This window comes from Microtus ochrogaster, chromosome 6 (assembly GCF_000317375.1).
Source record: "Microtus ochrogaster isolate Prairie Vole_2 chromosome 6, MicOch1.0, whole genome shotgun sequence".
In the NCBI taxonomy this organism is placed as follows: Eukaryota; Metazoa; Chordata; class Mammalia; order Rodentia; family Cricetidae; genus Microtus; species Microtus ochrogaster.
In genome coordinates, this window is record NC_022013.1 from 57152891 (window position 1) to 57166929 (window position 14039).

Below are 14039 nucleotides of genomic sequence, written 5' to 3' on the forward strand. Positions count from 1 at the left end.
AATCGTATTAACGAACTGAAAGAGAGAGCCTCTGAGATGGCTCAGCAGGCACAGGTACCTGCCATCAAACCTGACAACCTGAGTTTGATCCCTAGGACCCATATTTAGAAGAAAATTGACTCCAGCAAGATGTCCTCTGGCCTACTTAAGGACTTGGGTGTATGTTTGAGTGCCTACTACAGATACATAATATGCATATCACACACACACACACACACACACACACACACACACACACACACACAGTATTTTTAAAAAGCAAAGTTCAAAACAGATTTAAGAGCTGAGAAAGAGATTAAGTTGGAGCTGGGGAGGTTAACAGCACAGGATGGATGAAAAACTCGTTTATGAAGCAAGGTCCAGAGGAGGCACACTGGAACTAACTTAAAACACAGGTTCAGAGCTTCCTGTAACTTGAGAGAGATACTCCTCCACTAACAATGGAGGCCCTGTGCTTATAGGGTGTGTTTTATGGAAAGTAGAATTTCATACCTAGAAGTCTTCATTTATTTCTCAAATATAGAAGGATAACTCATATTTTTGAGAAGGAAAAAAGGTTATTAGATTTCTTGAGGAGAAAAAGAAAACCTTTGAAGCATATCTGTGGGATGTAGTCATGGCATCCAACAAAGGAAAATGGGAGACAGTTGAGGATAGAAACCACATATATCCATAAATTAATCTGGATAGACTTACAGATTTCGTGTAGAAACCTGGTTGTACACTTTGAGGATAGATAATAAAATTGATTCAAGTCATGTATATAACAAGAAATCAAGGACACCAAAAACCATATGAAATGAACTATACAAGAGTTTGTGTGGTTGACCACAGGGTACACAAGTTAAGGAAGGCTACAGTGTCGAACACATAAAGAAACATAAAAAAAAATGGATACATCTCAAATATGTTTGCCATATGGAAAGATCCACACACCAGGGACCACATACCATATTCTTTCACATATACACAGTGTCCCCAACTGCAACTCTATTAAGCAGTGGTTCTTAATCTGTGGGTCTCAACCCCTACAAAGGTTACATATCAAACATCCTTCATATCAGATGTTAATGTTATGATTCATAACAGTGGCAAAATTACAAAAGTAACAATGAAAATAACTTTATGGTTGGAGGTCACTACATCATGAGGAACCGTATTACAGGGTCTCAGCATTGGGAAGGTTGGTAACCACTGATCTAGAGGACATAAGAAGACTAAGGGAAGCCGGGCGATGAAGAATAGAACCAAGTAATTATATAAGAGTAACCACAAAGGGACAATGGAAGTGCTCTGAGACTAGAACACAGTGGGACTTGCACAAACTCTGTACAATTGCTAAGTATCATTGAAATGCAGCTCTGAACTGGGTAATTTTTATAGTATCTAAATTCTGCTGCAATAAAGCTCCTTTTATAAGAATAACTAATGGAATGTGGCAAGGTAATAGTCCTAGTATCTCCCCACATAGGCTTTGGAAACAAGATCCTATGTATCAGGAGAAAGCTCCCCCTCCCCAAAAAAAATCGGAAAGACAACAGGTTGTGGTCACTAAGTAGCATAGAGGGTGTCCTACAGGATGCTAATAAGAGACATGGGAATGGTTACACTGAAGGTGACTGGAGGGAGACAAGATGGCATGAGTCCTGGGTAGTCCACAGCAATGTCAGGAATTGTCAAGAGTGGTAGAAGCCATGATAGTAGGGAGAGAGTCACTGTTGTAAATAATTGTCAGTAAATGACTTAGAGGCCACGAAATAACAAGAACAAGAGTAGGAGGTGGTGAATCATTTTCAGGCTAGGAGTTTCAATGAGGATATATTTAGCAGTGGTGTGAGATTCCCTTCTATATGCTGTGAATATTATTGGTTAATGAAGGAACTGCTTTGGGCCTATAGTAGAGCTTTAGGGAAACAGAGCTAGGCAGGGAAACCTAAACGGAATGCTGGAAGAAAGTAGGTGGGGTTGGAGAGAAGCCATGTAGCCATGCCGAAGACAGAACTTTAGCTGGTAAGCCACAGCCACATGGCAATACACAGATTCATAGAAATGTGTTAAATTAATATGTAAGTTAGCCAATAAGAAGCTAGAGCTAATGGATTAAGCCATGATTCAATTAATATAGTTTCTGTGTGTGTTTCAGGGCTAAGTGGCTAGGAACCAACAAGTAGCCCTCTTCTTACCAACTAACTGGTGCTCCAATGTGTGCTAGCTAAATTTATGTAAAACCTGAGAAAGCTTGAAAAGGAATTCTAGACACAAAAGAACCATTTAGTACAGTTTCTTGGTAGCCACAAATTGTTTTTCTAGATGGGCTTGCTACAAGCAAGGCTCCTGGAGGCACAGTGAAAACTGTATGTGGCAGCTTCTTGGTTCACAAGCATAAGCGGCTCTGGCTCTTTTTGGAGGTTCAGCTATCAAGCATTTAAATGGAGTTTGTGGATAGTGTACTGCAAGTTACTTGGTGGCAGCATGGGCCAACTGGTTATCAGAGTTTAGGCGGAGAGGATGGCTCCCACCCAGCAGACTCAGGCACTAAAGGACGTCCACCATGTTGGACTCTGCAGAGCAAGCAGGAAGTATTATATATACCCTAGTAATGGCGCAACTTAGGTTTTTAAGAAATACTTAGCATTTTAAGAAGCGCTCCTGGACAGTAAATTACAGATACATAATAGGACAGATTCAGACATAAAGGACCTCTAAAGGAGTCACAGTGTTGAATAAATATACGTAGGCTTGGGAGAGAGAAGAAATAGAGAGTCATAAAAGAAAGTAAATAGTTTATAAAAAAAAAAACAAAGTCTTTAAAAAGGCAGAGTACAAACAGTCATAGATTAGAAGGAGTAAAGAAAAATAAGCCATGTGAAAGTGGAAAATTCACAGAGAGTCTGGATTATGAATATTGTTGTATTTTCTTTGAATTTTTTAACCATAAATAAGCTAAGTACAGAGAGGCATTTCATTGTATGGGCTGCTAAGCTAAACCAGCATGTTTATTATTAAGGTATCTTGACTTCAGAATTTGGGTCTAAGGATATGTTGCTTTGGAAAAGAGGTTCTTCTTTTGTTTTCACAGAAGATGAGAACCTATAGATTAATTCCAGACTAATGTGGTATGATGGACTGAGACCCCCTGACAGGTTGCTGTGAACACCCCCCAAAATACTTTGCCCAATAAAAAGCTGGAAGCAGTTTGGAGAGAACTATGCCCATATTCCTGAATAATGTTTACAATTTTTTTTTACATTTAAAGGGGGATATGCTATAAAGATTTGCATTGGCATGGATCTTGGTTTATTACTACAAATTTAAGGTCAATTTTGTTATACTGTGAATATATATTTCTGCTTTTGATTAAGTTATTGTGTTTGTACAGCTCATTTAAAAATGTAATGTATAATTAAGAAATATAGGTTAATAGAGAGTCATCTATAATAGTCATGCTTGTAGTCATGTTAGATTTTTTAAATATATAGAGATATATTTCAGTTATATAGGTATTCTTCAAATCTTTCAGACACCTTCAGAATATGGCATTTAAAATGTTTAAATTATTTATTTATTTTTTTTGGTTTTTCGAGACAGGGTTTCTCTGTGGCTTTGGAGCCTGTCCTGGAACTAGCTCTGTAGACCAGGCTGGTCTCGAACTCACAGAGATCCGCCTGCCTCTGCCTCCCGAGTGCTGGGATTAAAGGTGTGCGCCACCATCGCCCGGCTAAAATGTTTAAATTATTGACTTAAGACTTTTCATGACAATGAGACACATCTGCTCCTGGCAGCACCAATTACTTCAAGAGGAAGATGGACACTGAAGAGGCTCCTTACGCAATCTGTAAGCCATTTGGTCAAGAAACTGCTCTTGCCTGGACTGCTTTTTGAACTGGACATGCAAGACCCACAGAGAACTGAACTTTCCTAAAGAAGGTGAGACATCCTTTGGGGCTCCTGATTCATAAAATAGTTTGCCAGACATTCTTCAGCACACAGAAGAAAGTGACTGAAAACTACCAATATAGGCAAAACTATCTTTAAAATTTCTTGCTTCATGGAATAGTCTGCTGGATACTATGGGCCTGTAGGCTAAAGATGTATGCCCCAATGGTACAGAAGAACTTTGGGTGACTGTTCAGGCAACGAGAAGTCTCTGTTGATTCTAGAGTTTTGGAAGTTACTTACAATGAACTTATTGTTTACTTAGGTAATATTATATCCTTCTGGAGTCTTTGATGGAGTTGAAGAATAGATAAATAGTTTTCCTTAGATATGATAAAAGATAAATTAGATATAAATATTTTAACTGTAATTCCTGCTTGATACCTGTCTTGTTATATGTAATTTTAGTATGTTAAAGTTAAAACAGAAAAGGGGAGGTGATGTGGGATTCCCCTCTGTATGCTGTGAATATCATTGGTTAATAAAGAAACTGCTCTGGGCCTATAGTAGAGCTATAGGAAACAGAGCTAGGTGGGTAAAACAAAACTGAATGCTGGGAGAAAGGAGGTAGAGTCAGAGAGAAGCCATCTGCTGGAGACAGATGCCAGAACTTTAGCCATGTAGTGATATACAGATTAATAGAAATGGGTTAAATTAATATGGAAGAGTTAGCCAATAGAACTAAGGGCCAAGCAATGATTTAATTAATATAGTTTCTGTGTGATTATTTCAGGCTAAGCAGCCAGGAACAAACTAGTGGCCTCCATTCTACACTGCAGATAGGAGGAAAGGTCACAATGTGAAATGTAAGATATGTGGGGATGCCACACCTTCAACACACAACAAAGCAAACATGTGAACAGGTCTACTCACACTCACACACATTTGCACAGGTGTACACTACACTTGTAGTTTGTAAGACATGAAAGAACAAGCACTCGGCAGAACTCAATGGCTGGGGGATGGGGGGGATGAGTTTCCCATTTCAGTCCAAGAATGGAAGAGGTTTATTAGAAGGTGAATTACAGAGAAGGTTTATTACAGGGGGCAGGTTGGACAGGAATGAGTAATGTACAGGAAGGGGAAAGTCAGGGCTGACGGGGTATGAGAAAATAAAAGATCAGAAATAGGTACAGCATGGAAGACAGAGGGGAAACGGGCACCTTGGCATAGCCCTAAGGGGTCAAATTTAGATATCACTTAGAAAGGTATTAAAATTCCCCTCTTTGTGGCCTTGATCCTGGAACTTACCTTGCTAATGAGCTCCCCGATCATCCCGTTCCAGGAGGTGTTATGAAGCTGGTGACCATACCTGCCATCAGGGGCCTGGTATATTTCATACTTGAATCCCAAAGCCTTAGCCAATGCATCCAGCACATCTATGGAGAACCCTTTGTAACGTTTGGGCTGTCCAAGGATGTTCTCAGCCACCATCACAAAAGGCTCTTCCTATAGAAAATAGAATGAATATTCTTTAAACCAACAACAGTTTAATTGATATATATTTCCAGGATATTGGTACAGAGACAATCTGGTGAATTGCAACATCAGAATGTTAGTATTAGGGCTGGGGGCATAGCTCAGTGCTAAAGCAAATATTCTTTTTCTATTCTTTTCTTTAAGTTTACATTCCAAACACAGTTTTTCTTCTCACCCTCCCTCACCTCCTCCCAAGCTCACCCCCATCCACTCCTCCCAATGGGTAAAGGGATCCCATGGAGAAAGTCTGGCTTATTAAGTTGGAGAAGGGCCAAGCCCCTCCCCACTGTGTTAAGGTTGAACATGGCATTCCACTATAGGGAATGGTCTCCAACAAGCTAGCTCATGCAACAGGGATAGATCCTAGTCCTACTGCCAGGGGCCCCTCAGATTTAGCATATATAATGCCCTAGGTTCCATCCCCAATGTGGATAATAATGATAGTAACAGCAGCAACAGTAGTGTAATGTTCGTATTTACCCAATTTCTACCCAGAGACTGAACTCCCCTGCCCTTTTCTAAGAGCGCTTTATGGACAGTCAAGGAACAGTGCACAGGAGCAGTACTCCAGCCGGCAGGTCAGCATGGGGCAGTGAGGATTTAATTGTCCTGTGTATTTCTTCCTAGCCTCTATTCTAACCCTCAGACCCCACAATAAAATGGTGTCTTTTCTTTCCTTCTTCTATAGAATTCATACGGACATAGGACTCTGTCCTTAGGGTATGCCATCTATGGTTGCCACAGAAGAATCATGACAGTTTTCATGTAGAATAATACATGGACATAAAACTGTGTGATATTAGACAGTGAGAAAACAGCATTTCATCTATCGAGCTGCACTAGAAATAAGTGCCCATTAACAGGACAATGCTATACCGTAACTCAAAGGATGAAGAAGGGTCAAACCCCAAGATCATGAATCCACAACCATGCTGAGTTCATACCTACAGACTATCTATGCCCTGGGAGGTAGACGACCATCTAGAAACATCTACCCCATATCATATCTTCTTGTGTGAAATTGAATATGAAGGGGCTGAGGGCAAAGTGTCCCTTGGTAATGCTAATGGAGTTCCTTTAGTTAAAAAGAAATAGGGTTTAAGGCTCATTTATTGTATACACATAAGGAATGCAGAAAGATTACAGGCAAATGCTTTTGAGTTTTCTGGGAGGAAATGACGGAATTGAGCCGTGTCTGGGATATCCCCAAATGGGAACATTTTAAGTTCTTCCAAAGGGAAAAATAAATTTTAAAATATATTAACCTAAGCCTCACAATTATAACAGTCTAAGGTTCTAGGAAAACAATGTAGAAAAATATAACTAATTAACATTTTTTTCACTGCACACTTATTATCACATTTATCCTCAGCAGTGTTGGCCAGCAGGAGGAGGACCTCCCATAGGCATCTTTCTGGGAAACCTGCTATCGACATTGTAGGAGCCCAGCAGCATGAGTGGTCCTCCCTCTATATGCTGGAGATCTCTCCTAGAAGTCCCAGAAGTCCCAGGAGAGACTCTTCCATCTCACTCTCCCTTAGGTGGGCCCACATGATAATTTCTATGACAGGACTCCTGAAACCTCAACATCCCCTCCCCAACCCTGCATTAACCAGAGAGGAGCCTCTGAGTCAGAGACCTGGAAAATGAAGTTCCCAGGACATCCCCATGATCCTACCAAGACAGTCACCACTTTGAGAGTCAGTCCTTGGAGGCGACTGCCCATGGGCCTTTCCTGCAGACTGCCATTCAAGCCCTTCTCCGAGTCCCAGGTCGCCAGCTGTGGATAAAACAGGGAAGAGTAAGGGGTGGAAGAGTCTCATATACACGTTAGGGGCTCCTACTAAACTGGAATCTTGAATGAGACAAGCAGACAGCAACAGCCTGGGCCTCTTAGAGACCCAGAGGCATCTCAAAACCATTAAAAGGACAGAGAGTCATCAAGCAGAAAGTTTCACTTCCTCCATCGATGTCACCGGAGGCCCAGAGTTCCAAAAATCCCCCAAACAAAGACAATTAGTAGGATTTTGCCTCTGGAATAAATGTTTATGCCTAATTTTATTTTGTCCTCTATGGATGTGATGTCACTATGTGTCCCACTATGTCTTTAACTTTCCCTTTGATGGTCCGACAATCAGTTGAATTGAGGTAGAATAATAATGCAATTAACAAAGACACAAATACATGGCTTCTCTAACATTCTGTGGCCATGATGCCAAGGAAGGGCTAAGTTCTCTCTGCCTGTTTTTGCTGTAGTACAAGCTCTATAATTTTCTATGATATATAGATAGAAGCTGGTAGCCAAGTATATGTGCTTGGTATCTGCCGGTATCTTTATGAGGCTTTAGGCTGTATCCAGTACTTTGTTGCATCTTTGATGTTTCCTAAGGAAATGGAGAGGACTCTGGTTTGAAACAGTAGAGAAAAAGAATTCAAGAGTCACTTTTTCTTCCTGCATGGATACAAGGTCTCAACAACAATGACTAAATCCTCTTGACGCCAATGAACAACAGAGACAAACAGGCACTTGAGCCAACTAAATCAGAACCTTGAGGTCCGGTCATGGGGAATATTAATGCACCCTGAGGCATAGCTTATCTGTGTCTCATTGGGCTCTTTCATGGGGACATTTGAACATGCTAAAACCTTGCTCCATCTATGGAGATCCTGATTTAATTGGCTGGTGGTGGACAAGATACGGATATGTTTGTTCTGATGTTTCTAACATTCAGCAAGGATTGAAAGCCACTACTATAAATTAAACTGGTAGTTCTCGAACTACAGATATGTGCAAGTCTTTTCTATATACTTTATGGTGAGAGTCTAGATGCCTAACAAGCTTCAAGGTGCTGCTGCTGGTGCTGGTCCTTCATTGACCTCAATTTATATAGCAAGGGGTTAATGAATCAAAGCACAAGATATCTGTTTAACTCCAGATGCATTCCTCTAGATATGTGCCACCGGGGCCCTAACGGAACTATCAAAGTTGCACTTAAGATATGTCTACTCCCCCAGCATTCTCTGGAGTTCTAACAATTGACCATAAGAAGCAACACTTATAGAAGTTGAGAGAGCATTCTAGCTGAGAGATACTACATTTCCGAGATTAAAACAAAACCATCAGAATGACATATAGAATCCCATATTCAGCCTAAAAGAAGTCTGGTGTTTCTTATTGTCACTTCGGACCCAACATCAACTAATATCAACTCTATCTTAAATAATAGGATGTACGCCAGCAGAGAATAAACAATTTGAATTAGAGCATAGGCTCTACAGAGCCCCATATCACTGCTAATTAACTTATAGCACGCTCAAGTGAAGAGCAAATTGAGATGACCAGAATTCTAATCGGACATCAAGGATGTTTAATGGTACCATTCTCTGAGACCAGAAACAAAGAGAAGGAAATAACATGGTTATTTCCCACCATAGTTCCAAAAAATAGTACTCAGACACAGATTCGTGAAGCTGATTAAAAATTAAGACCAGGACTAAAGGGATGGCTCAGCAATTAAGAACACTTGCTGTCCTTGCAGAGGACCCAGGTTCTTTTCTCAGAACTTATATGACTGCTCACAACTGCCTTTATCTCCAATCCTAGGAGATCCAATGTCCTCATCAGCCTCACAAGTATTGAACAAGTGGTGAACTTACACACATGAGACAAAACACTCATACACATCGAATAAAAATAAGCAAATCTTTAACAAACAAAATTAAATGCTTGTCAAAGACAAAAGTAATAACTCAGTCAAGGGTGTGGTTTCCTGTTTTCTTTGTGTGCTACACAATGAGCCTAAGGGCCAGGGATAGCTGTGCATTTTGGCTCTCTGCACCTGCATCCCATGATTGTTTAGCTGGCACTGCAGCTGCCTAATCCCTGATGTGTGGCACATGCTTCTGGGTGTGGGTGGTGTCTGGAGGTGTCTTTTACCATCATAATGACTCAGTGTGATGATGAAGGCAATCTGGACATAGAATGCATCAACTGGATATTCTAGCCTATGCTACCATTAGATTTCTATAGCTGCTGCCAAGCATCCTTGGCACAGGGAGGAGGCATCTTAGCACTTTTATGCCCTGGCTTGATTGAGCACCTGGTCCAGCACTTTGCCTAGCCTTCATCAGCCAGGCTTTATTTGTACTGAGATTATACATGGGTGTGAGAATTCAGAATAAAAGCAAAAAGGAGCACAGAATAAATCCCTTGCCTACTTAGGTTTTAGTTCATTTGAACAAGAGCTCTATCTTTCAATGCTTCTCCATCCATGCTTTGTTTCTCCCCACAACAAGACTTTAGGCAGCACAACTCTGTCCAGACCATTGTAACAGTTTCCTTATGAGTCTCATTACCACCAACTCTCCTATGGTCCATCTTTTGTGTGTTAGAACATATCTTTCAAACCAATTAACCAGGCCGAGAGAGACGGTTCAGTGGTTAAGAACATGTATTCCTTTTGTAAGTGAGCAGGGTTCAGTTTCCTGCACCCACATGTGACAAGGATAGTCACAACCATCCTTAAACCAAGTTCCAGGGGATCCAATGCCTTCTTCCAGCTTCCATGGGTACCAGGGATACATATGGTACACAAAAATATATGCAAGCAAAAATACCATACAAATTAATACATCTTTAAAATATTTCAAAACAATCTGAGCGATGGTGGCACATGCTTTAATCCCAGCACTCAGGAGGCAGAGGCAGGCAGTACTCTATGAGTTCAAGGCCAGCCTGGTCTACAAGAGCTAGTTCCAGGACAGGCTCCAAAGCTACAGAGAAAGCCTGTCTCGAAAAAAAAAATCAAAACAAAAAGATTCAAAACACAAAGTATGTAAATTATAATTTTCTAATAAATTCTCATTTCCTACAGAATAACTTCAAATATTCATAAGTCTGACCCAAAAGAACAACTTTCCCAACCCCCAACTCCACTATGACCTTTAGCCCACTCAGTTTAGATAGCCATGTATACTCTAACCCCAGGAATTCTGTTCTTTCCCATGCTCACGTGCCCTCCTGGGCCTTATGTTCAATTCTTTCTCCCCAGGATGCTATATCTCTCCTTCTGGATCTGATAAATTACGATTCATTTTTAAAAACCACTTTCACTTTGGAATAGTTTTTAGAATAACAGAAAAGCTGTGGAGGTTTCACTAATCATCCCTAACACCCATCTCCCCTGATGCTAAGGTGCAAACATAGCACACATTATTATCATACATTAGCATGTTGCATTCATCACAGCTAATTAATGTTTCTCATAGTCTCCAGGATTTATGCAAAGCTGCACTAGATCTGGTCTCCAGAGTCACAGACTCAGGCTAAGTCTCTGGGGCAGTTGTGGGATCTGATTTCCTGCTCTACTCTCTGGACCATAGCTGCAGCTGGACTTGCTCCTTCCCACCACTTGGTTCCAGCATTGCCTCAGACACCACTGTGGCCTCTTCTCCATAAACAACGATTATAGCTGGTGTGGATTTGGAGAATATGGGAGCTTGAAGGTATGAGATTAGCAGGTTTTATGAATGAGCCATGTATTGTAGCTGTTTTCATCATTTATGTGAATGACCTCAGAGCACCTGAGACACAGAAGGTCATCAATGAGAATTTGCTCAATATATTTACTCTGATTCCATTTTCTTAGTTATAAAATAGAATACATTTGTGCTTCCTGCCTACCAAGTTGAGAGTTTGTTAAAGGAATAAAATAATCTTGAAATAACCTATCATATAATAGCTTAATTAAGAATCACCAATGGGTTGTAAATGTGTTTCATAGAACCCAAATTATAAGTACAGAAAAAAGTATTTATAAAGACACAACAAAGTATGTTAAGGTGTGCCGCATGTCGGCAGAGTTGTAGCAAACAGCCATTATTACCTGTGTTATGCTCATCTTTTAATCAGAATTTCACTACATAAGCAGGAAGGGAAAAGGAGCTTTAGATAGTAAGTAGCACAATGAGTGCATAAAATTCTATCACTTGCTTTTCTGGGGACTGAAAGTCAAAGATACATCTAGACTCTTACTTGCGATTAAGGTAAGGTCCTTCTAAAACAAATAAGCAAATAAATCCATGTTCTGGCTGCAAGGAATCGTGGGGAAGGAACCCCATCTCTTAGAGAAGGCATATTGGTAATTTACCATTATCTCATATCCTAAAGGTGCCATGCTAGAGAAGGGCCCCTGAAACTCAGTGGGTCTGGAAACAGAGAAGTAACCACAGGTACCCAGACCATGAAGATAGGAAATCCTTCTCTGTTAAGAAAGTGGGATGACATTGAACATTTTTGTTAGTCTTCAGTCAAAGCTGATGGAAGAACATTTAAATCAAAGTGGACATCATAAGAAAGGGAAAAGAGAAAAACTTTCTAAGCCTGTTGTCATCCTTATCCTTGGTTCTGAAAGTGCCTGGGACTTAAAGGGTTTTTTGTTTTGTTTTCTTTTCTTAATATCAACTTTCTCTCTTTGGCCTTTAGGCATCCTGTAGCCTGCTAAGGAAGAAGAGCTACTTCAAAGCGAAACACAAATTCTGTCTTTCAAACACATCAAAGTGTAGCCATGTTCCAGGCTTCAGGATCCTTCGTGTTGGGCAAGAAAGCTTATTATTCTCTCAGATGAGACTAGAAGCCCAGTGCCCAAGGCTAAGACTATTTCAACAAAACTATATGCTCTTGCCCAAATCTTAGGACCAGAGTTGGAGTTTGCACAATTTCTGAGAGAGGCAATGTCTCAGAACACCCTATCTACAAGACCAGGACAGATCAAGATAGTTCCAATGAGAGAACCTAATGGAATTTAAAAATAATTCCCAAGCTCACAGTCAGTCAACTTAGGAGGGAGCTGCCCCCACCTCCACCCTGAGGGTATCTGATGTTTCCTGACCAGAATGCAAGGAGAATGTCTCAGCCAGTAAGAGTCAAATGAAGCTGACCGAGCTGATAAATGGGGAGCAGGAAAAACCTTTCACTCAAGAAACCCTGACATTCAGTCGCATACCTCCAGACCATTTCATCTGTACCTAAGTCCATTGCCTGCATTTTGTAGACAGGGTTTTGTGTATGGGATAGATGAATTGACGGTCATAGACACCCATTTCTGACAGCTGAGCTGTCACGACCAGTGTCTGAAAAACTAATTTCCAGCACTGCTAAACAAGATGAGTACTGCTGCTAGGTGATAAGGGGTGCGTTTTCATTCACTGCGGAGATCTGCTCTACCCAGGCCAGAAATGTGGATGGAGCCAGGGGTTATGGAACAGTTGTTGCTTGGGAGGAGATGTATGGGCTCAAAATCTGATTATGACAAACAACTGTTCCAGAGATCCGTCAGATGGAGACTAAATTTCATAAGTCACTGGTGTCGGAAAAATGTATTTCCTGAGTCAATTGGGGTGCTCATCATGCTGGAAGTTGTAAGTTGTGAGATGTGAGGATTTGGGACTTTGTGGCCCCATTCTTTGTAAATCCCGGGCTATTAACCCTAAACTGAACAAGCTTCTTTTGGAAGATTGGACCTCATGATCTACAGCTTTTTTGCAGAGGTATCTTAAAGTGTCCTCTATTCATGGGAAGGTGGAATGAAAATGGAGACAATAGGACTACTTTATAGCCTAGAGATCAGTTTCAGAGCCTGGCTCATTCCAGGAACTGAGCAAGAAAGTAGGAAGGGAGGGAGAGAGGGATGGGGGGGTTCCAGGGAAAAAAACGGGAAAAGGGAGTGAAGGCAGAAAGTTCATTCACTTAACCCCAAACCCCATGGTTCATAATATCCAACACTATAATAGATAGTAGACTTGTACTGTCAACTGCTACCACCAAATCTTGTAGGAAAGTCTCAAGAGAAGACCAGAAGATCTCATTTTATAGCCACATCATACAAATGGCACCACCAGAACTAATGTCCTACGTCAACTCTATTCTTACAAACCTATAACTGCCACCAGCACAGTGAAGATGTCACCAGGTAGGACAGAGGATTCAGTGATGCTGGTGACAGTATGTTTATCGCGTCTCTGAAGAAGCTTTCCTAAAGTAACATGCCCTCTGTCATTTTTCATTCCTTTGCCTGCTTGTATTGGAAAGCAAATGGGATTGGTGTATCTTTCAAAGGATCATAGCCTTGAATGGGGAACAAGGTAAAGAAGAATCCATTATCTTGAGCGAGCTTGAACTGGACATTTAGCCAGCAATGGTTTTAGAAAATTGATTACGAGTCATTTATTTTGAGGAAAGGGGTTCAGAAGATTGAATCAAACGCTTCATACATGATAAGAAACCACTCTACCAGTGAGCTACATTCTCAGCCAATTGCCAATTACAAGTCATAAACAAAGCCAAATGCAGGGAAGACGTGCTTAGAAACAAGACAGAAACTGAGAAGCAGTATGTTAGCATCTGAGAACAGAATGCTAATATGGGTGACCAAGATTCCCAAAGTATTATCTAACGGGAGGATTCACATGGGGAATTCTGGCACATGAGGGTCACTAAGACTAGGTGTGGAGGAACTGCAGAAGTTGCCAGTCATTGAGAAAGGGGCAGGCAAACACCTCCTAAAGGCCTAGACATGCTATAGGACAGGGACTCACTCCTCCTACAGCCCCCAGACATGCTATAG

At 40.9% G+C, this 14039-nt stretch overlaps 1 protein-coding gene across 2 annotated transcripts in view; it reads right to left on the reverse strand.

Moving 5' to 3' along the window:
- The window catches only part of Grid1 (glutamate ionotropic receptor delta type subunit 1), a 762418-nt gene that overhangs the window by 120238 nt on the left and 628141 nt on the right, over positions 1-14039 (reverse strand). For both annotated transcript variants that reach the window (XM_013346867.2, XM_026779664.1), the window contains exons 9-10: positions 7094-7195; positions 5188-5385 (exon numbers count right to left, since the gene is read on the reverse strand). In XM_013346867.2, coding sequence (XP_013202321.2) covers positions 5188-5385; positions 7094-7195 — 300 coding nt within the window. The remainder of the gene's footprint in view (positions 1-5187; positions 5386-7093; positions 7196-14039) is intronic.